This window comes from Euphorbia lathyris, chromosome 7 (genome assembly GCF_963576675.1).
Source record: "Euphorbia lathyris chromosome 7, ddEupLath1.1, whole genome shotgun sequence".
Classification (NCBI taxonomy): domain Eukaryota; kingdom Viridiplantae; phylum Streptophyta; class Magnoliopsida; order Malpighiales; family Euphorbiaceae; genus Euphorbia; species Euphorbia lathyris.
In genome coordinates this window covers 47339269-47362913 of record NC_088916.1, presented here as the reverse complement: position 1 = coordinate 47362913, position 23645 = coordinate 47339269, and the positions used below count along the sequence as shown (strand labels likewise).

At 40.3% G+C, this 23645-nt stretch overlaps 2 protein-coding genes across 3 annotated transcripts; one reads left to right on the top strand and one right to left on the bottom strand.

The window, feature by feature from the left end:
• Positions 1-12057: 12057 nt before the first annotated feature.
• On the top strand, positions 12058-12369 carry LOC136201486 (histone H4-like). Of its 2 annotated transcripts, XM_065992162.1 has the most exons (2): positions 12058-12102; positions 12154-12369. In XM_065992162.1, exons 1-2 carry the CDS (start codon positions 12058-12060, stop codon positions 12367-12369), a joined length of 261 nt encoding a protein of 86 aa, XP_065848234.1. The 2 variants fall into 2 exon arrangements, with proteins under 2 accessions (XP_065848234.1, XP_065848233.1); XM_065992161.1 differs by having other exon boundaries at positions 12058-12369.
• Positions 12370-12553: 184 nt separating this feature from the next.
• On the bottom strand, positions 12554-15292 carry LOC136234942 (putative receptor protein kinase ZmPK1). Its single transcript, XM_066024432.1, has one exon. It carries the CDS (start codon positions 15248-15250, stop codon positions 12830-12832), a length of 2421 nt encoding a protein of 806 aa, XP_065880504.1. The 5' UTR covers positions 15251-15292; the 3' UTR covers positions 12554-12829.
• Between the last annotated feature and the right edge of the window lie 8353 nt (positions 15293-23645).

The window sequence follows — 23645 nt, the reverse complement described above, 5'->3', positions numbered from 1 at the left end:
ACAACCCTTCAACAACTATAAATAAGTGATCCATTTCAGAAATCAAGGTTGGTTAAGTTGGAAAAGTTAGAGAAATTAGAGAAGAAAGTTGTTATGTTGAGTTTCTGATTCAGGAAAGAATCAGAAAGTTAGATTTCATTTCTGTAAGCAATCGTGTTGTACACGAATTGTATTTAGATTAGTTATAAACACAGTATTAGTTTAGTTTTCATTCTGATAGTGGACGGGACCAGTCTCTATTCCAAAGATCCAGCGAGAAGAAGACGGCTGAAGCGCATATGGTTTGACGAGCCTACGAAGTTTGAGAGAAAGATTGACGACCCGGATCTCAAAGTCTTCGTTACAATGCTATCCAAGTTTCTACTTCTCTGTTAACTTGTGAAAATTCACATTTCAATTAATGATATACTTATTTATTCAATATATTCTTACTGTTGTTATTTTGATATTGTTCTGACAAAATGATTTTCAAAATGATATATTGGTGTTTTTATTAAAACGTTCTATTCCATCTTATTCTTATAAGAACTTTGTTGAACACTTAACAAATTTAGTTTTTATGGATGACATGATCGCTGATCGCGGCTTATCAGAAGTAAAACACTAGTTTGATTAAGGTAGGAATCGTCTCTACGCTAGAGGGATTTCTATGGTTCGAAGCCATTTAATTGAGTAAATTATTATATTGTTACATGTCCATAATCTCACAAAGTTAAAGTTGTTTACTTTGCTTTATGAAAATAAGATCTATTTCATTCCGATTACGGAAGTATCTGTTTTGTAATCAAAATTCCAAACGGAATTGTTCTCTAAACTCGATATAATCTTTCTATCTAATCCTAATTTACCAAAACCTATTCCATCAACTAAACATATTTCTTTTATTAAACCTAAACACGTGATTAAACCGAATTAAATAAAGTTTTAGTTAAAAAGCGTTCCCTGTGGGTTCGATATCTTTTATTACTACAAGCGTATACCGTGCACTTGCGGAAATCGCTCAACAATATACTGAGTAAAGATAACAAGCAACACATATAGATGTATATATATAGTGAGATAGTTCAGAGATTACTCAGCACGACTTATCTTGGTTCGGCCTCTCCGCCTACGTCCAGTCCCCAGAGTTCCTCCGGGCTTTTTAAATCCAATACTGAGCTCTTTAAAGGTAGAGCGCAAACCGTTTACAAGGCAGTTGAATATGCACGATTACCTTCCTCTATTCGTCTACTCAACTCCTACTAAGTGTTATAACCGAACACTTAGGTTTCTCTACCACTGAGTATTTACAACAAACACTCAGCATAACACTCTCAATTACAATTGATACAAATTGTTCTTTTAGAATGAAGAACACTTTAGATGATTACAAAGATCACTCTAGCTTTTACACAAGAATAGAAAGTTAAGTGTAAGATCTCTTTTTGTTTTGATGTGCTTTTTGCTTGTATTTTTCTCTCTTGTATTTTCTGTAATTCGGTAATTATTCAAGAGGTATGGTTGTCTCTTTTATAGTTGCAATCTGAAGATCAAATCATTTGAATTTGATTTGTCCGTTGAATCTAACAAGGCTCTGGTCAGCTTCAGGCTCGCAGGCCAATCTTGTCGTTTGATTTCCTCAGGTGCCAGGCTTGTCCTTTTCCTTCGGTTTTGTCTTTTTGTTCAGGTTTCGTTTTTTAGCTAACGGACGTTTGACCCATGCATCTCGAAATCATTTCTGTGCGTAATTCCGAGGTTCCTATTATTGGTTCAGACAGTTGTCGGGCTTGTCTTTTAGCTAACGGATCATTGGTACTGTCCTGAAGATCACTCGGCATGACTCTGTTATTCGTTGTCTTTTGATTGTTGCCAATTCAGATACTGAGTTCTCTTTTACTCAGCTTCGTTCTGTAAGACATAGTTAACAAGAAGTCCTTTCTTCTTTTGATACTGAGTTCCGTTCCACTCAGCTTCATTGATTGACTTGATCTTTAAGCTTCTGTTCTAAAGATGACTTATCCTCTATTGTTCTGAGTTCCACTTCACTCAGCTTGTGCCGTGATATCATGCTGACTTCGTCCTGTCTTTACTTTTTGATATATACATATATACTTAACATTGAGCAAACATATTAGTACAATTAAATCAAAGCACTTAAATTTAATTATCTCTTATTCATGGATTTACTTAAATGATTTTGTCAAATCAAAATCTCGTGGAAAGGTGTTTCAACAACCACTTTGGAAGATTGTCCAACTCGGGAGTTGAGTGTGAATGGGTGCATTGGTGGAACGGTTGAGACATTGAATCATCTTGACTTGGGTTCCATGGATGAGCTATCTAGCCACTCTCCTAGTGAAGTCAAATCCAAAAAGGAGAACGAGGTTGAGAAGGGGGGTAGCAAAGTTGGATGTGAGGAAGTTGAGCCGATGTCCGAAGGTGACAAGCACATGTCTTTCAACGAGCCACCTAAGGGGTTTCCTAAAGGGCTTCCACTTTTGAGTAAGCTACCACGAGACATAGCATGGGATCCGGGAGAGAGTGCACCTAGCTCTACATATGGTGAGTTGAGCTCTAGAGAGGAGGAGGAAGGTTGCTCTATGAAGCCTATTGATAGCACCGAGATGCCTAGCACGTGCCACATGCAAAAGAATCGAGTCACTCATTGGGTAAAATCTGAACTTATTCTTTTGTGCTTTGTTAAAGTATATGTGTTGGAAGCTTGGTTGTGTATGCTGAGGGAGAACCTTTCCTATGAGGAGCCCATGAGGGGTGATCTTGTCATTAGGAATGGGAGTTTTATGTTGAGGGAGGATCTTTCCTATGATGAGCCCATGAGGAGTGATCTTGTCATGAGGAATGTGAGTTTTATGTTGAGGGAGGATCTTTCCTATGATGAGCCCATGAGTGGTGATCTTGTTGTGAGGAGTGTGAGCTTCATGTTGAGGGAGAACAGTCCCTATGATGAGCCCATAAGAGATGATCTTGTTGTGAGGAATGTGGACTCTATGTTAAGTGAGAACCTTCCCTATGATAAGCCTATGAGAGGCAAGCTTGTTGTGAGGGATGTGAACTTTATGTTGAGGGAGAACATTTCCTATGATGGGACCATGATGGTTGATCTTGTTGTGGGCTTTGGTGATTGTTTGTTGAGAGGGAATGGCTTCCCGGGGAATATAGAGAAGATGGAAGGAAGTCAAGGCTTGGTAAACTCGGAACTCATTATTTTGCGCTTATTTGCTATGTATGTGTGGGGGTATATGTGGTGCTTGTTGAAGAAGCATCAACCCTATGAGGAGTCAATGAGAAGCGATCTTGTGATGAAGAGAATGGGGTTTATGAAGTCTTTGATGAATGGGGATTAGGGGTGCACTCGAGCCGAACCGAGACCGAACAGGGTCAGGCTCGGCTCAAGAAATGTTGAGTTCAGGCTCAGCTCGGCTCGAAGCTCACCAAACCTAAAATTTTGAAGCTCGGCTCGAGCTCGAAACTCGTCGAGCAGCTCGTTTTAATTTATTTAAAAAAAAAATTGAAGAATTCCAATCCAAATTGAATTGGTTTATTGCATTTACCAAACCAAACAAAACCAAAATCAGACCAATAACCGCCAGTCCAACTGATAATCCAGAATGACTATGGTTTAATAAAAGAAAATAACACTGCAAGCCGTAATCACCGCTTGTCTTGCTTCCTTTGTTAGTTAGAAGACAAATTTTTCATGGCTTGGAAACTTTATTTATAGTCTGCTTTTGGATTCCCTTGCCTCCTGCTTTCCGATGTGGGACAAGGTTTTATACGCGAACAGCAGATGAATAAGTTTTTATATGCAAGACAAACCAATTGAATTAGTAGTAAATATTATTATTATACTTATTATAATACAAAATCTTATACTATTATATCTGTACACTTATAAATTGATTATAGCCCAAATGAAGTTGAATCTATATTATTATTATTATATTATATGTTTATATACTTATAGTTTTTTTTTTTAAGAATCTTATATACTTATTAATAGTTGGAGTATAATTTATAATAATACTTATATACTTATTATAGTTGGTGTATTATTATTATTATTATTATTGTATAGTCCAGATTATAAATAATATAATTTATGCTATGTCATGCCATGTTGATTTATTAGATTATATAGAATTTATAAAAATAATTTCAAATTATATATATAAATATTATTTATTTATTTTGTTATCTAGTTTGACCAATCTAGTCATTCGGTCCAATTAAGTGACCTTTAATCCAATTATAAATCCAGTTTGATATCCTCCAATTCTGATAACATTACTTTTTTTTACCCTAATACAAATTGAATGTCTTTATATTTTTTTTAGAATCATTAAGATAATTATATTTTTTTTATCATTATTTGTTACATTATAAATTAAATATTAATATATATAGTAATTAAAAAATCAATCGAGCCCGCTCACGAGCTTTCGAGCCGAACCTAAGGAAGCTCGGTTTGGCTCATGAATGTCTCGAGCCGATCCCGAACTCAAGCCGAGCTCTATCGAGTCGAGCTTTGACCGAGCCGAACTCGGACAGTTTGCGAACCACCCTAGCTCGTTTGCACCCCTAATGGGGATAGCCGTCCGAGGGATGTTGAGAAGGTAGAAGAAATTCAAGACTTGGGGATTGAGGGCCAAGTTAGTAAGGTGGCAAGTCTTGAAGTTCTGGGATTGTTAACCCAAGGTGAGGATGGAGCTACTATATGTGTACTTGGGTTCACTATGATGTGGGTTGACGAGTGTCGCCGGGATATTCTGTTTGATGTGGGTCATAGGCAAAGAGAGATTGAGCATTGTAGTCGGGTTAGTGGAGTGAGTAATATTGAGGTCCGGGCATATTCGACTCAAGGCCATGTTGGGGTTTTGAAGAGTGCTTATGGGATTGATCCTAGTTGGGTTGATACGTGTCGTCGGGACATTCAATTCGAGGTAGGCCAAGAGCGGAAGAAGATTGTGTTGATTCCTTAAGTTCGTAATGGGGAGATCAAGAGGATCCATGGGTGGTCCGTGCAACCAAATGAGGGGCGTTGGAAGACCACCCAAGCATTTATTGGGAAGTGGTTTGACAAGCTTCGCCAAGACATACCATTCGATGTTGGAAGAGGATTCGATATTGGTGGAGATTGGGAGATGAGTACCACAGAAGATGAAGTCCGGGGTGAGGCAGTTGTGGAGATATGAGGAAAAGCTCGTGAGGAGAAGATGAGTCCGACAATATGTGGAGTGGACTTCTTGAATTCATCTCGAACAACACTTTAGTTAGATTTGAGGGCTTGGGTTCATTCACAATGAATACGTCTCATCAATATGTGGCAAGCAACTTGGGGTCAAGTTCTTTTTAAGAGAGAATGTATGATGCGGGGCATCTTTCCCTAGGATCGGGTCCGGACGAGGGAAGTCGGAGGAAGAATCAAGCACGAGCAACAAGCGAGTAGGGAGGCCAAAACTGTGCCACACATTAAGTGGGGCACACTCCGTATGGTTTATTACACGCTCCACATACTTGAGGGTTTGATCCAGAGCAAAGTCCAGGAGGTCATCCACGCGGGGCTTGGATCAGGCACGCTCCGCGTAGAGTTAAAACACGCTCCGCGTATAAGAAGAAATGATCCGGAGAAGAGTTTAGCAGACAAGGCACGCCCCACGTAGAATTAGGCACGCCCCGCGTGCCTTTAGTTTAAAAGCCTACGCTCCACGTAGAATTGGGCACGCCCCGCGTAGAGTGAGTACTGATCCAGAGAGGAGCTCAACAGCCAAGGCACGCCCCGCGTAGAATTAGGCACGCCCCGCGTGCCTTCAGCTTAAGGAACTTGCTCCTTACTCCAGCTTTCTCCTTATTTACAATCCTACCACTCCCTATTTACACCTTTGCCACTCCCTTATTACAACCATGCCACTCCCTATTTACCATCCATGCCACCCCTTTATATTTCACCCATTTACCCCTTATCTTTATGTTTTAATTAGCTATGTAATTTGCCCTTTATGTAATTTAGCAATTAGGGTTTTTGAGATGATATAAATTCATCTATTTCTCTTTGTAATGCTTTAACTTTTTATCAATCAAATATTAAACTTCTTCAAGAAGCTTGTTAAGGTTTTCACCTTCAACAATGGGGATTTCATATTCCTATGGATTTAGTCCAAGAAACTTGGGATTCACTCCTTCTAGTTTAGCTAGAGAAGAACATCTTTATTAGTTTACGATTAAAACTAACACGTTATGAATTCAGATAAAACCGATCTGTATCAGTTGGTATCAGAGCCGATCGTTTTCCTTGAACGGAGACTTCTTTCAACAATGATTCAACCGAGTTATTCACAAGCCTTAAAGGAACATCTTGAAGCCGAGACAATGGAGATGGAGCTCCAATATGTTGATATGATAAGAAAGACAAGAGAGAACTTAGAGCAAGAAGAAATGGAAAGACTCCAAAGGGGAACCCAAAATAGCCGGAGACGACAACGTCGAGCCCAACGGAAAAGAGATGGAGAAACCACTATTTTACCTCCTAAAGATTCATCCCCAATCTGTCCCATTTTACACAAGGAGGAGGTAAATCCAAAGCTTTCAAATCTTGATGTGGAAGTTGTGGGTATGCCTATTAGTGATGATTTGGTTGTTTGTGATGTTGAAGTAGATTTAAGTTCTCATTGTGGATTTATTGTTAATGAAATTGTTGATGAGAATTTAAATGCATGTGTGAATGAGGAGGAGTGGGGATTGAGAGGTGGAAGTTTTGAGGAAACCCATGTTGAGAAGGGTACTCCCCAAGTGTTTGATGAAATGCCCCTTAGGTATAGCCACATATGTATGCTTAAGGACATTAAGGAAATTTGTCTTGAAGAGGGGGAGAAGGAGTTTGGGCTTATTAATCTCTTTAAGGGGAAAGATGAAATTAGTTTATGTGTGGAGATTGATGGCTATGGTGATGGGAGAGATGTTGGTGGTTCTACCATGTTGGGTTGTAGTATGTCTTTTGAGTCGGAGGACTTGGCACGTGAATTAGTCGGTTCGAGTTATGGAGAGGAGTGGGAGGAAACGAAAGGTCATTGGAAAAGACAGATCGTGGATGAAGATGTAAATGAATTTGAATACAACCATGAAGAAAAGGAGATTGATGAAGAGGAGGACCAATCCGAGAATGAGCTAGTAAGACATGAGGAGTGTGATTATTATGAAGGCGAATTCGAGGATGAGGTTGAAGAGAGAGAGCACGCTTCCGAAGATGAAATATGTAAAGATGGTGAACTTTGTCATAGTGCATATGAGTTTGATTATGATGAAGATGCTAGAGTTTACCATGGGGAGGATGAACGGCGACGTATTGAGTGGAACCAATATGGGGCCGCTTATGAGGAAGGCGAAGATAGAGCCTACTACGATGAAAGTGAGTGTCAGTGTGTTGAGTGGGATCGACACGGGACTCCTTATGAAGATAATGAAAGTAGATTTTATTGTGATGATGAGTTGGAGGATGTTGAACGAAACTACAACGAATATATCTATGAGTATGATGGAGGTAGGTTCCATCATGATGATGAGTTGGGAAACGTAGAGTGGAACCAAAGCGAAGAAGCTTATGATGATGAGGAAGACCGGTTCCGAGATGACTATGAGTCGGAAAATGTCGGTTGGAACCGAAACGAAGATACTTATGAGCATGATGATGGTCGGTTCCGAGATGACTATGAGACGAGAAATGTAGAGTGGAGCCGGAACGAAGATGCTTATGATGGTGAAGAAAATCGGTTCCAAGATGAGGATGAGTAGGGAAGTGTTGAGTATGAAGACACCTATGAAGTTGATGATGATGGCAATGAGCACAATGTGTATTTAGTGACTAGGGTGCCAATGCCTAGTGAAGAGGAGCCTAGTCAACGTCATCGATTATTTAGAACTCGATGCTTAGTTCTTAGGAAGAAGTGTGAGATGGTGATCGACGGAGGAAGCCAAGTGAACATCATTAGTCGGTCCTCCATGATCAAGTTTGGGTTGGTTCCCGAGCCACATCCTAGACCTTACCGCATTGGTTAGGTCAATGAGGTGGAAAAGCTTCAAGTTACTCATTGGTGTAAAGTTCCTTTCACTATTGGAGCTTATGGGGATGAAGCTATGTGTGATGTCGTAGATATGGGTGCTTGTGATGTGCTACTTGGTAGGCCATGGAAATTTGATTGTGATGCCTCACATGCGGGAAGAAGCAACACCTACACCATACGCAAAGGCAAAATCCGATATGTCCTTACACCTTTGAAGAGTTCTCCTAGTAAGAAAACGGAGGCCACTTTGGAAGATTGTCCAACTCGGGAGTTGAGTGTGAATGGGTGCATTGGTGGAACGGTTGAGACATTGAATCATCTTGACTTGGGTTCCATGGATGAGCTATCTAGCCACTCTCCTAGTGAAGTCAAATCCAAAAAGGAGAACGAGGTTGAGAAGGGGGGTAGTAAAGTTGGAAGTGAGGAAGTTGAGCCGATGTCCGAAGGTGACAAGCACATGTCTTTCAACGAGCCACCTAAGGGGTTTCCTAAAGGGCTTCCACTTTTGAGTAAGCTACCACGAGACATAGCATGGGATTCGAGAGAGAGTGCACCTAGCTCTACATATGGTGAGTTGAGCTCTAGAGAGGAGGAGGAAGGTTGCTCCATGAAGCCTATTGATAGCACCGAGATGCCTAGCACGTGCCACATGCAAAAGAATCGAGTCACTCATTGGGTAAAATCTGAACTTATTCTTTTGTGCTTTGTTAAAGTATGTGTCGGAAGCTTGGTTGTGTATGCTGAGGCAGAACCTTTCATATGAGGAGCCCATGAGGGGTGATCTTGTCATGAGGAATGAGAGTTTTATGTTGAGGGAGGATCTTTCCTATGATGAGCCCATGAGTGGTGATCTTGTTGTGAGGAGTGTGAGCTTCATGTTGAGGGAGAACAGTCCCTATGATGAGCCCATAAGAGATGATCTTGTTGTGAGGAATGTGGACTCTATGTTAAGTGATAACCTTCCCTATGATAAGCCTATGAGAGGCAAGCTTGTTGTGAGGGATGTGAACTTTATGTTGAGGGAGAAAATTTCCTATGATGGGACCATGAGGGCTGATCTTGTTGTGGGATTTGGTGATTTTTTGTTGAGAGGGAATGGCTTCCCGGGGAATATAGAGAAGATGGAAGGAAGTCAAGGCTTGGTAAACTCGGAACTCATTATTTTGCGCTTATTTGCTATATATGTGTGGGGGTATATGTGGTGCTTGTTGAAGAAGCATCAACCCTATGAGTAGTCAATGAGAAGCGATCTTGTGATGAAGAGAGTGGGGTTTATGAAGTCTTTGATGAATGGGGATAGCCGCCCGAGGGATGTTGAGAAGGTAGAAGAAATTCAAGACTTGGGGATTGAGGGCCAAGTTAGTAAGGTGGCAAGTCTTGAAGTTCTGGGATTGTTAACCCAATGTGAGGATGGAGCTACTATATGTGTACTTGGGTTCACTATGATGTGGGTTGACGAGTGTCGCCGGGATATTCCGTTTGATGTGGGCCATAGGCAAGGAGAGATTGAGCATTGTAGCCGGGTTAGTGGAGTGAGTAATAGCAAAGTCCGGGCATATTCAAGTCAAAATCATGTTTGGGTTGTGAAGAGTACTCAAGGTATCACTCCAATTTGGGTTGATATATGGCACCGGGACATGGCATGTGAAGTTGGCTATTAGCGAGTGGAGATTGAGCCTAGCATCCGGGTTGATGGCGTGAGGAATATTGAGGTCCGGGTACATTCGACTCAAGGCCATGTTGGGGTTTTGAAGAGTGCTTATGGGATTGATCCTAGTTGGGTTGATACGTGTCGTCGGGACATTCAATTCGAGGTAGGCCAAGAGCGGAAGAAGATTGTGTTGATTCCTCAAGTTCGTGATGGGGAGATCAAAAGGATCCATGGGTGGTCCGTGCAGCCAAATGAGGGGTGTTGGAAGACCACCCAAGCATTTATTGGGAAGTGGTTTGACAAGCTTCGCCAAGACATACCATTCGATGTTGGAAGAGGATTCGATATTGGCGGAGATTGGGAGATGAGTACCACAGAAGATGAAGTCCGGGGTGAGGCACTTGTGGAGATATGGGGAAAAGCTCGTGAGGAGAAGATGAGTTCGACAATATATGGGGTGGACTTCTTGAATTCATCTCGAACAACACTTTGGTTCGATTTGAGGGTTTGGGTTCATTCACAACGAATACGTCTCATCAATATGTGGCAAGCAACTTGGGGTCAAGTTCTTTTTAAGAGAGAGTGTATGATGCGGGGCATCTTTCCCTAGGATCGGGTCCGGACAAGGAAAGTCGGAGGAAGAATCAAGCACAAGCAATAAGCGAGTAGGGAGGCCAAAACTGTGCCACACAATAAGTGGGGCACGCTCCGCGTACTTGAGGGTTTGATCCAGAGCAAAGTACATGAGGTCATCCACGCGGGGCTTGGATCAGGCACGCTCCGCGTATACAGGGGCGATTCCAGGATTTCTCCCCCATGGGGGCAAATAATACGACTAAAATATTTTTTATCCAAAAAATAATAATTATAAAAACCAGAGATCAAAGCTCAAGTTCAAGTAAAATAGTAGCAGAAATATCAAATCAAAATTCAAGTAGGAGCAAAAAAAAAATACCAAAACAGAGAGGCAAAGATCGAAGATGGAGTGCTGGACCAACGATTCAATTACGAAGGGATTGGCTGCGGATTTTGATTTAATCTTACTTAGGATTAAAGATTTCAATTTAGGCTTAAGAAGAAAGAGGAATTGAGGAAGAAGACCTAAAGAGATTAAAGAGAGTAAGACATACCGATAGTTTGTTTTAAGACCTATTTAGTTTTACATTTAAATATTTACTTTTTATTTTTATTTTATTTTTGTTGTAAATAAAACGACATAGTTTTAATTAAATAAAACGACGTTGTTTTGATTAAATAAAATGACGTTGTTTTGCTTTAAAACATAATTAAAAAAAGAAAAATAAAATATTAAATTTAAAACCATTCTTCATCCTCAATTATAAAACCAGTGAACCTTAAACCTCCATTGATGAAGGGGGGCAAATCTCTAAAACTTCAAAATTAATACCTGGATTTTAAAAAAAATATAAATGTCAGTGGGGGCAACTGCCCCCATGCTAGATTCCCCCTTGCGCGTATAAGAAGAAATGATCGAGAGAAGAGTTCAGCAGCCAATGCACGCCCCACGTAGAATTAGGCACGCCCCACATGCCTTCAGTTTAAAAGCCTACGCTCCGCGTAGAATTGGGCACGCCCCACGTAGAGTGAGTACTGATCCAGAGAGGAGCTCAACAGCCAAGGCACGCCCCGCGTAGAATTAGCCACGCCCCGCGTGCCTTCAGCTTAAGGAACTTGCTCCTTACTCCAGCTTCCTCCTTATTTACAATCCTACCACTCCCTATTTACACCTTTGCCACTCCCTTATTACAACCATGTCACTCCCTATTTATCATCCATGCCACCCCTTTATATTTCACCCATTTACCCCTTATTTTTATGTTTTAATTAACTATGTAATTTGCCCTTTATGTAATTTGGCAATTAGAGTTTTTGAGATGATATAAATTCATCTCTTTCTCTTTGTAATGCTTTAACTTTTTATCAATCAAATATTAAACTTCTTTAAGAAGGTTGTTAAGATTTTCACCTTCAACAATTGGGGATTTCATATTCCTACCATGACAATTCGAAAATCTAAGGACTAATATCCAATATTTTTCATAATAAAAATTTAAGCGGTAGTTGAATTCGTATGAAAATTTTGAGTAACCCGCGCGTGTTTCTTGTTCCAAAATTCAAACTCTATCCACGTCACCGATCCTACAGACTAAATCCTCTTCAATCTAAGACCGTCCATTGACAATAAATCTGACGATGCAGAAAAGCTCATTTCCGTATCACAAAGATCGACACCCTCATCAAACCGTCTATTAATAACCCAAACCTAACACTCACTTACACAATCTCTCATCTTTCATTCTATAATTTTCTCAGAATCGAACCGATAAGGAGATGTCAGGCCGTGGAAAGGGAGGAAAGGGGCTGGGCAAGGGAGGAGCAAAGCGTCACAGGAAGGTTCTCCGGGATAATATCCAGGGAATTACAAAGCCTGCTATTCGGCGTCTTGCTCGTAGAGGCGGAGTCAAGAGAATCAGCGGCTTGATCTATGAGGAAACTCGTGGAGTCCTCAAGATCTTTTTGGAGAATGTCATTCGTGATGCTGTGACCTATACCGAGCACGCCAGGAGGAAGACAGTGATTGCCATGGATGTGGTTTATGCCTTGAAGAGGCAAGGAAGAACTCTCTATGGATTTGGAGGTTAAATGAGGAAATATATTTGTTTTCTAGGGGTATAATTGAGTTTGTATGCGATGTTTAGAACTTACCCGAAAATATATATTCTCTGTTCCATAATATAATGCTACTCAATTTTTGGCTCATCATTCTCCATGTTCTCCCTACTTTTGGAAAGATGAATTACGACTAAATTGAGTGAAATTGACCTATATAAAAGAAATTGTCTCTTCTTTATGCTATATGTAATTCAGAACGAAGGTATAGTAATATACATTGTTATTTGCAGATTATTAATTTTTAGGTTTAACAACACTTTAAACCCAAATGCAATGAACACTTTAAATTTGGTAGACTAATAAAAATTAACAAGAAATTATCGTCAATCATTTGTCAATTTTTCCTAGCAACCCAAAACAAATTGCCAACCATAGATTTTGTGACTCTCGATCTCTTCGCTACCAGAAGATAATTTGAAATTGAATTGGTCTAATGATCATTCTGATGAACTCGGAGGAGCATCTCCAGAATGTTGCTCATGGTAGGTCTTGAATCTTTGTCTTCCTCCACACATTGGAGAGCCAATTTTATCAGAATTTCCATCTCAGCTTCCTCATATTCTCCTTCCAACATCGGATCTATCATTTCTCCCATCCATGATATTCCCTTCCCTTTTCCCCCTCCCTTTTTCTTCTCCCTTACCATTTCCACCAAACTTTTCTGCTCTGTAGTGTTCCCACCACTCTCATCCTTACTTCCCGTGGCTGCACCCTTTCCGGTCACCATCTCCAGCACAACAATTCCGTAACTGTAAACATCCACTTTTGACGTAATCGGCGAATTAGAAACCCATTCAGGAGCCATGTAGCCTCTGGTTCCCCTTATCCTAGAAAAGGTTGAGTTATTGTTGAGATCATATCTGCTGAGTAGCTTGGATAACCCGAAATCTGATACTTTTGGCTGGTACTTGGAATCCAATAGTATGTTTTGAGGCTTTACATCACAATGTAGAATCCACTCCAAGCATTCTTCATGTAGATAAGCAAGTCCTCTTGCTGTCCCGACTGCAATTTCAAATTTCTTCTTCCAATCAAGTGTTTTCGAAGACAGATTTTCCATCAGCGAACCATGCTCCATGTACTCGTATACCAGAAGCCTGTGCTTCCCTTCTGCGCAGTATCCATACATCTCTATCAAATTCATGTGATTAAGTTTCCCAATTGTGCTTACTTCTGCTAAGAATTCCGCTTCTCCTTGGTTTGCTATGTTAAGTTGTTTGATTGCTACAACTCGCTCATCCGCCAGGGTTCCCTTGTATACAGTCCCCCCTGCTCCTCTTCCGATTTCCTCCTTGAAGTTTTTCGTCGCCTTTTTAAGCTCCGAATAACTGAATCTTCTGAACTTATTTGCTGCAAGACTATAGCTTCGAGTTGCTTCATTGGAGTCCTTGTGAGGTTTGAACAGAAAAGAATAGACCACAAGGATAGCAATAATCTCAAGTCCACCTAATGCAATAACTAACCAAAGTATGGCTCGTGAAGTGCCACTTTTACTGCTTTTTTGGTAAGATCTGTTAAGAGGCACAAATGTTTCAGCAGAGCAATTATCCCCAATTCCTGAAACTATCTTCTTAATGGTCTTGAAAACTTTCAGGTACGAGTCTGCGCCGAAACTCGGATCATAATTTCCATTTATCAGTAGCATCTTAGGATAGCAATAAGGAATTGGATTAACACCAAGGTACCTGTACTGAAAAGCCTTGCAACTGCAGCTTTCCAAGCATATTTTCTGACACCTTTCTAAAGTTACATTTGGATAGAATCCGTCATCATTCCCATAAATTTCATCATTCCCATAAAATTCAACGTCTTTTAATTTAATAAAGGTCACATCTGTATGATCTTCGTCACACAAGATATCCAATTCAGGTTCACAACCATAAGACCAATCACCAGTTTTCTTTTGCCTATATCCTGGAAGACAACTACATTTATTACCGGCAGAAACTGGATCAAAGCTGCAAATACTGTTGCCACCACAAATTCCATGAATTTGACACAACCTCGATTTGGCTTGCCACGAAACAACCCAAGCTGCCGCTCGATTCTTCATTTCCCGGCTATACAATCGAAGATTACCATCAGAATCAAGTGTTAGTCTTCTCTGGAGCGTTTCTCCATAATCCGTAGATAGAAAATTCAAATGATCCGATGAATTAAAACTACCCAAGGAATCAAATAAGGCAATCCTAGAGCTGTTGTAGGGAAACCTCCCACCTTGACAGGGTTGAAGCCAAGGGTCTGGCCAATAAAGGCTTGAAACATCCGGACCATCATAAAGAAGACGAATAAGATTGTCGTCGTCGAAAAACAGCTTGTAAAAACCTGAAGAAAAGTTACTGCTGCTTCTTGATGAGACCAGTTGCAAATATCTGGTGAAAAGTTGCGACGGAAGAAGAGTATCTGTCGGAAAATCAAAGCTTTGCCAAACAACAACACTCTCTGTGTTAATCAGAACAAGATTACCGTTATCATGAAGGCGTAGCTCTGCCGGAGAGTGTGAAACGGTGTTGGTGGTCCACGCTGTCGATTTGCCAGCATCTGTTAAAATAATATTCCCGGTGACTAGTAGTATGAGTTTGGAGCGTTTTCCGTTGACTGGAAAATCGCGGTTTGCCATCCAAACAAGAGTACAGTTGTTATTGCAAGATGGTCTGCTGAACCATATACTAAAGGAATAAGCATTATCTCCGACAGGGTAAAAGCCGGCGGAGAAAAGTCCAGTAGGTGAAGTGAGGATGTCTGCTGGATTTTCCACAGAGAGATGTGAGCCTCCTTGCATTGCAGAATCAGATGCAGAATAGGAAACAAAAAGAGATAAAATTAGAATTAAGAAAAACTGGGTATCCATATTGAAGTTGATGAAGCTATGGATGGATATGAATGGATATCATTTTTCATTATGAATATATAAATTCATTTTCCAGCGGATTGGACAAGGAAGGAGGAGACCAAGACTTGGAAAGTGGACCTGTATGTGAGAAGAATAGTAGATCCTACCGGAACGAAAACAAATTGAATTTGGCTCTCTAGACTGGTCCCGAATGATACCGGTTCATTAAATCTTACAAATGAAAACCGGGTTTCTTTAAATTTTAACAATGAAAAGTGTTTTCGGTTTAGCTGCACTCGTTTCCTTCCAATCTGCAAAAAACCGCAGCCCTCCAGTAACAACAGTATTCGATGGTAAATGATTTCTTCCCATAGCATTTGATTTCTCTGTCCCCAAATAATCCAAAGGACCAAAACGATCTTTTTAATCGCCTCCCCAATGTTTGTCACGCAGATATCATCAAGGAGCCATTGATCCACTCTTTCCCAATTACCGGTAGGAACAGATAAACCCGCCGCTCTCCACCATTCGGTTGCAAAGGGGCATTCAACAAAAAGGTGCCAACCGTGCTCTACTTCGTGGTCACACATTAAACAGTTTAGCGGAACCTCAACGTGCCGATCCAGTAGCCTGTAACGAGTAGGTAGATAGTTATTTCCCAATTTCCACAGGAAAGTTTTCAGCTTAGGAGGTACTGATAGCTCCCACACTTTCATCCAGCCCGGACTCTGATGTTGCACAAGTTCCTGTTGAATATGATAACCCGACTTTGAAGAATACTGGCCGTCTTTTTTATAGTGCCAGATAAGGCGATCATCACTCGGCTATAATGGGATCACCATGTTACAGATCAAAACTGCTTCCTCTCTACTGAATATATTATGAATTCTTCCCCTATCCCATATCCTCCTCCCCTGAACCATCAAGTCCACCACCTTTAACTCCCCCAAGCCCGCAGGACTAACCGACATCGCCTCAAACATCGCATCTCTAATCAGCCAAGGATCACCATACCTTTATCATCTCTCCGGATCCAATTTTCCATCTCAAGCCTCTTTTCAGCATATCTATAGAACCCTAGATGCTCCTCCACACGTAACTCGAGTTTGAACCCAACTTGGAAGTCAGAAACGTATCCCTTGGGAAGTATTTCGCTTTGAAAATCCGACTGACAAGCGCCTGAGGTTTATTGATAAACTTCCATCCTTGTTTGCCTAATAACGAAATATTGAATTTTTGGAGATCTTTAAATCCTAGACCCCCATTCTGCTTCTTACTACACAAACGTTTCCAGCTGAACCAATGAATATTTTTGGCTCCATTTTCCTTCGTACCCCACCAAAACGAGTTCATCATTTTTTGGAGCTCATCAGTAACCGAACGAGGTAAGATAAAGACACTCATGCAAAAGGTTGGTAGAGCTTGTGCAACTGATCTAAGTAGAGTTTCCTTCCCTGCATTTGATAAAAACCGTACAGTCCACCTACTGAATCTTTGCCTTAATCGCGATTTTAAGAACTCAAAAATTGCACATTTGGATTTTCCAACCAAAGAAGGTAATCCCAAATATTTACCCGTATCCAGAGCCTTATCAACATTAAGAAGATTGCAAATTATAACCCGAGCATCAGTTTTGACGTTAGAGCTGAAAAAAAATACCTGATTTGTTTAGTTTTTCCCACCACTTGGCACTCCTCCATAGTTGCATCAAAGAATAGAAAACTGTCATCAGCAAAGAGTAGATGAGTAACGCTAGGTGCTCCTCTACATATTCTGCAATGTGTGAGTTTACCCTCGCCTTCCGCTTTCTGAATCAACTGTGAAAGGACCTCTACACACAAAATGAAGAGGTAAGGTGAAAGAGGATCACCTTGTCTCAATCCCCTACTAGGTTGAAACGGACCCACAAGCGAGCCATTCACAGCCACTGAGTAAGAAATGGTAGATACAAAGAGCATAATCCAGTCAATCCAACAATCACCGAATCCCATCCTACCCATCACAACTTTTATGAATCCCCAGTCTACCCTATCATAGGCTTTACTAATATCAATCTTCAGGGCGACATGACCCTTCTGACCTCTATTTTTCCTTTTCATATAATGCAATGATTCAAAAGCAATGAGCACATTATCAATCAAAGATCGCCCAGGCAAAAACGCAGATTGACTATCAGAGATCAAATTTGGGAGACAGACCTTTAGGCGATTGGCTAAGACCTTTGCAATAATTTTGTAAAGAACATTGCACAGGGCTATTGGTCAAAGCTCAGTCATACGGGTAGGTTTCTCGCATTTTGGAATAAGAACAATGATTGTATCATTCAAATTTGTCGGAAATTCCTTTCTGGTTATCCACCCTACACACGCCTCGAACACCTCCTCTCCAATATATCGCCAGAAATGTTGAAAAAATCCCGGGTTTAGTTCGTCAGGTCCCGGCGATTTGTTTGGATGCATCTGGAATACAGCAGATCTGAATTCCTCTAACGAAAACGGTGCAATCAAATTCTCATTCATCTCAGATGTGACCAGATTCGGAACACAGTTAACAAGGTCATAGGAAGATACCTGAGCAGAATAGAAAAGGTCCTCAAAACAGGACTGTACGACCGAGTAAATTGTTGGTCCATAGTAATTAGTTCCAAGGGGGGGGATAGGAACTAATGTAACTTTTTCGCTTTTAATTATGCTGACTTAATGTTATTTTAAGAGTTTGTTAACTCAACGTGTTGGTTAGCACGTCCGATTGATTAGTCAGACAGTTTTAGTTCTATGCTGACTAAGACTGCTTGACTTGAGAGTTGGGAATTGACTCTTGAGAGGTCAGCTTCCAACTCAGCACTCAGATTTACTCAGTTTCAGTTTTAACAATTTATATGCTGAGTAAATATCACAAGCAACACATGCATATATATATATATATATATATATATATATATATATATATATATATATATATTGAGAGAAAGAGTTTAGAAGTTACTCAGCACGACTTATCCTGGTTCGGCCTCTGTGCCTACGTCCAGTCCCCAGTTCCTCCTGGGATTTTCAATCCAATACTGAGCTCTTTCAAGGTAGAGCACAAACCCTTTACAAGGCAGTGAGTATGCAAGAGTACGTCCTCTATTCGTCTACTCAGCTCCTACTAAGTACTACAACCCAGCACTTAGATTTTTCTACCACTGAATGCTTACAACCAAGCACTCAGCATACACTCTCAATATTATAATTGATAAACACTCGTTCTCTTTTCAGTAAAGAACACTTTAGAAGATTACACAGAATCACTCTAGCATTTACACAAAGAATAGAAGATTTGGTGTAAGATCTTTGTATTTGAGTGCTTTTAAGATTTCTCTCTTGGATTTTTCTTCTTTGTAATTCAGTAATGATCCAAGGTTCTTGATTGTCCTTTTATAGATGGAAATCTGCAGATGGATCATTTGAATTGTTTTAGCCGTTAACACCAAAACGGCTCTTTTAGGGAACATCTTCTGGCCAGCTTCAGACTGTACAGGCCATTCCCTTCCTCTGTTTTCTTCAGGCGTCAGGCTTTGTCTTCTTGCGTCAGACTTGTCTTTTTGTGCAGTTGTCTTTTACCAATAATCCATTGACCCATGTTTCTTGGAATTAGTCATCTGTGTATTTTCGAGGCTTCAATTATTGGTGCAGAAGATTGGCAGACTTTGTCCTTTAGTGAACATATCCTTCATGCTATCCTGACTGTCACTCAACTTCATTCGTTATCTTCGAATGTTCAACTTCCATGCTGAGTTCTTTCTTAGTCAGCTCCGTTCTGTTTATACAATTCTTAAGGAGTCTTCTAATTTAGTCAGCTTCGTTCTGGCAACTTTGAAGGAGACTTCTGATATTGAGTTCTACTTCACTCAGCTTCTATTCTTTCATGCTGAGTTCCGTTCCATTCAGCTTGGCTTATGCTGACTTTTATCCTGTCTAACTTTATATATATATTTTTGCACTCAATATTGAACAAACACATAAGTACAATTAAATCAAAGCATTTAAATTTAATTGCCTCTTAATCATGGATGATTTTGTCAAATCAAAATCTTGTGGAAAGGTGTTTCAACAAACTCCCCCATTTTGATGTTGGCAAAATACATAATTATGGAACTCAGTTATAAGTTACCCCATGATTGATTTATTTTTGAAATAACTCCCCCGTAAGGGTTGCACATATTGTCTTAACTTAATTCTAAACCTTCCAAGATTTAATTGAATTAACCTTAAGACATTTGTGTATACTGACTTAGTTTAATGTTAGATTTTTCAAGATCTGAGCTAATTGGCTTTAAGTCAGTTTTCAAAAATATTAGAAGTATGTTGTTACTCAGTTTATTACATAAGTATTTTAGTGTTAATGTATACTGAGTATGTTTTACTTCATAATTTGTTTGTTCAATTTTATCAGCCAGGTTGGAAAAATGGTACTTGTCATAGATTAAGCAAAAACATATGAGGAAAGATTATATGCTAAGTTCTAAACATTGACTAAGCTATATCTAGTTCTTCTTCTTTTCCTTCATATTGACCTGAGCTTAATGGTCAGCTCGATATACTCCTTTGTCGTTATCTTTACTTCCTGAGGCATTACCTGCAAGCTGAGTTCCTTCTTGGCTTTTCTCCCCCATTTTGCCATCATCGGGTTTATAAAGGAAGGTATCGTTGCGAGCATGAGTGGAGAGGACACTTGAGTAACGCTGAAGCCTCTTTGTGCTTTCACGCAAGCCATCAATTACAGGTATACTATCATCTTGGACATCGCGAGGAATCCGGAGAGAGCTGCTAATCATGCTGAGTAGGCATTCATGTGATTTGCTAAGCCAGGTGAGCGAGCTGGTTATCTGAGCAAAAGATTGGTGGTACATCTTCAGCAGGACAGAGTCATAAAATATGCGCTAAGCATTGTTGATGCGCATTGCCTTCATAATTGCTTGGGAAAAACTCAAGATTTGACCATGGGAGACTGGGTCAACATCCATCTGAGCCTTGTTGACGTTAAATAGACTTACCGCTTCACTCAGTTGGTCAATGGTGCACTGAGAGGTAGAAGATACTAATTCACGCGTACTGGTCAGTTCAGCAGTTAGCTTGGCAAAGCAGTCTTGTAACTCAGCAGAGGTAGCATACTCAGGGTTTCCAGTTGCGCTTGATTTGGTCAGTTCTGCAGTTAACTTAGCAAAATAGCCTTGAAGCTCAGTGGAAGTTGCATACTCTGGATTAACTTCCGACAGTTGTTGGATTTTGCCTTCAAGCGAGTTCAGATGGTTCACCATTGTGAGTACCAATTCAGTCAGCTTTATTATTTGGTCTTGCCTGGGTTGCTGAGTTTGAACGGTGGTCTTAACACTTACAAGATCCTTGAGTCCTCTTAGTTCATTAAGAAGCTGAGTGATACCAGACAGTTGGGAGGACTCAGCATGAGAAGACCGAGTAGCATCAGCTTGAGGAGGGTTCAAATCTTGAAGCAAGGACTGAGCAGAGGCAATGATTCGTCGTCCTGACTCAGTAGCATTCAAGTATGTGAATTGAGCAGCATTTGTCTCAGAGGCTGGAATTGAGCTTGATGGTGGTGAAGTTGGCTGTTTGCCAGATTGATCATCTTGATTGGTGACAGGACTTTGATGCAGATTGGCTTCAGGAGCTGATTTATCAACATGTTGTGTTGGAGGTGGAGTTTGGTTAGTCATGTTGACCTGCTCAACTTGATTGGGTGAAGTTGAAGCAGGATTTGTTCCATCTTGAGCAGTTGGATTTGGATTTTCAAAGGTTTTGGCTTGTTCCTCATCCTGAGTAACAGAGGCTTGTTTTTGCACAAGATCCGTTGGAGGAGACTCAGGCTCAGCATCATGGGAGAAATATTTGAACTGAATTTTGGAGATTTCAGCATCAATATCTTGAGGAGGGGAATCATCCAGAAGATCAATGTGCTTTTGTGCCTTCTTCTTGAGTCTCCGTCATCTCGGAGCTTTTGGGGATGAAGGGTTAGCTTGAATACCTTCATTGGAATCTGAAGATGAGTGCTCCCCATGGTCAGCATTAGTGTTCTCAACTTGCTCAGCATCATGAAGCTCAACATGATCTTCTTCCTCAATGTTAAGCTGAGTATCATCCTGATGTTGCTCAACATCAGTAGGTTGTTCTTTCTCGGTATTGACTTCTTCCTCAGCAGGAGTTTCTTGCTCAGCATCCTTGACCGGCTCAGCATGAGTTTGGTCTAGGTCAATTCTATGGCCTTTTGGAGGTACAATCCAATCCAAGGGATTAGCTTCAACTGTCTTTAAGGTATGGACTGTTGGTCCCTGGTAATTAGTTCCAAGGGGGGGGGTTAGGAACTAATTTAATTTTTTCCGTGTTTTAATTGAGCTGACCAGAAGTTATTTTGAGAGTTTATTAACTCAGCCTTTGGTCAGCTTGGTGAGATATATCACAGGACAGCTTTAGTCAGATGTTGACCAGAGTTGACCCCTTGAGAGATAGGAATTGACACTCTTGGAGGTCAGCTTCTAACTCAGCACCACTTACTTACTCAGGATCAGCTTTGGCAATTTATATGCTGAGTAAATAAAGCAAACAACAAATGCAGTTATAAGAGAGAATTTAGAGATTACTCAGTATCACTTATCCTGGTTCGGCCTCTCTGCCTACATCCAGTCCCCAGAGTCCTCCGGGCTTTTTGAATCCAATACTGAGCTCTTTAACGGTAGAGCACAAACCAATTACAAGGCAGTTGAATATGCAAGAGTACCTTCCTCTATTCGTCTACTCAACTCCTACTAAGTGCTACAACCCAGCACCTAGATTTCTCTACTACTGAAATGCTTACAACCAAGCACTCAACTTTATACTCTCAATATTTCTATTGATCACAGACTTGTTCCTTTTTGAACTAAAGAACACTTTAGATGATTACAACTCAATCTAGCATTTACACATAGAATAGAAACGTCGGTGTAAGTTTCTTTTTGTATTTGAGTGCTTTTGAAACTTTCTCTCTTGTATTTTTCTTTTGATGCTTCAGTTGTCTCTGTTTGTTTTGGTTCTTCGATTGTCCTTTTATAGACGAAAACCTGTGGATTTGATCGTTTTGAAATGTCTTGACCGTTGCCACCAAAACGGCTCTTTTGGGGAACAATTTCTGGAAAGCTTCAGACTGCACCTCCATTCCCTTTCTCTGTTTTCTGCAGGCATCAGGTTTGTCTTCTAGCGTCTCTTTTGTTTGTTTTTGTCGGTTGTCTTTTACTAATAATCCAACGTCACATGACTCTTGGAATTAGCCTTTTAGGTGTCTTCGAGGTTCCAATTATTGGTGCAGAAGATTTGCAGCCTTTGTCCTTTAGTGAACGGAACATTCATGTTGTCCTGACTGTTACTCAGCTTCGTTTGTTCTTTTCGAATGTTTCACGGCTCATGCTGAGTTCCTACAAGGTCATCTTCGTTTTGTTTAACCGCTCCTGAAGAAGTCTTCAGTTTTAGTCAGCTTCGTTTTGTTTCTGAATTTTAACTCCACTCAGCTTCTATTCTGTCATACTGAGTTCCTCTCTACTCAGCTTCGTTTGTGCTGACTTTTATCCTGTCTTTACTTTATATATTTTTGCACTCAAGATTTAACAAACATATTAGTACAATTAAATCAAAGCATCTAAATTTAATTGCCTCTTAATCATGGATGATTTTGTCAAATCAAAATCTTGTGGAAATGTGTTTCAACAAACTCCCCCATTTTGATGTTGGCAAAATACATAATTACGGAACTCAGTTTTAAGTTGCCCCATGATTGATATTTTTGATATGACTCCCCCGTAAGGGTTGCATTTATTTTGTCTTAATTTTATTCTAAGCCTTCCAAGTTCTAATTTCATTAGATTTGTTACATTTGTGTATACTGACTTAGTTTTGGAAAGATGTTATCTCTTAGTTTAGTTTTAGTGTCTTTTTGATTTGTTTGTTCAAACTTGATTAGTCAGATTAGGAAGAAAAAAAAAACTGATATTGGATTTTTAAAAAAAACAACACAACAAGGCATATCAACCTAAACAGTAGATAACAAAACAAACAGATAACAGGATATGGTGCCAAGTTTCTAGACACAAACTGGCTAGATTTACTTCTTCTTTCTTTGCGCTGAGGGATCAACATGAGCAATGCCTTTTCCTTTGCTTCCAGACGTAGACGCAGTTCCTAAAGGCAGAGGCTGAGTTCCTCTCTGAGTTCCTCTTTTACTTGTCTCCCCCGTTTTGCCATCATCGGGTTGATAAAGGAAGGTCTTATTCCTGGCAGCAGAGGAGAGGTAGTTAGAGTAGCACTGAAGCCTTTTTGTGCTTTCACCCAAACAGTCAATGACAGGAATGCTATCGTCCTGGACGTGCCTGGGGACCCGAAGAGAACTG

Excerpts from the sequence above, each read along its gene's own strand:
- LOC136234942 (XM_066024432.1), bottom strand. The coding sequence starts at position 15,250 with ATGGATACCCAGTTTTTCTTAATTCTAATTTTATCTCTTTTTGTTTCC.
- LOC136201486 (XM_065992161.1), top strand. The coding sequence starts at position 12,058 with ATGTCAGGCCGTGGAAAGGGAGGAAAGGGGCTGGGCAAGGGAGGAGCA.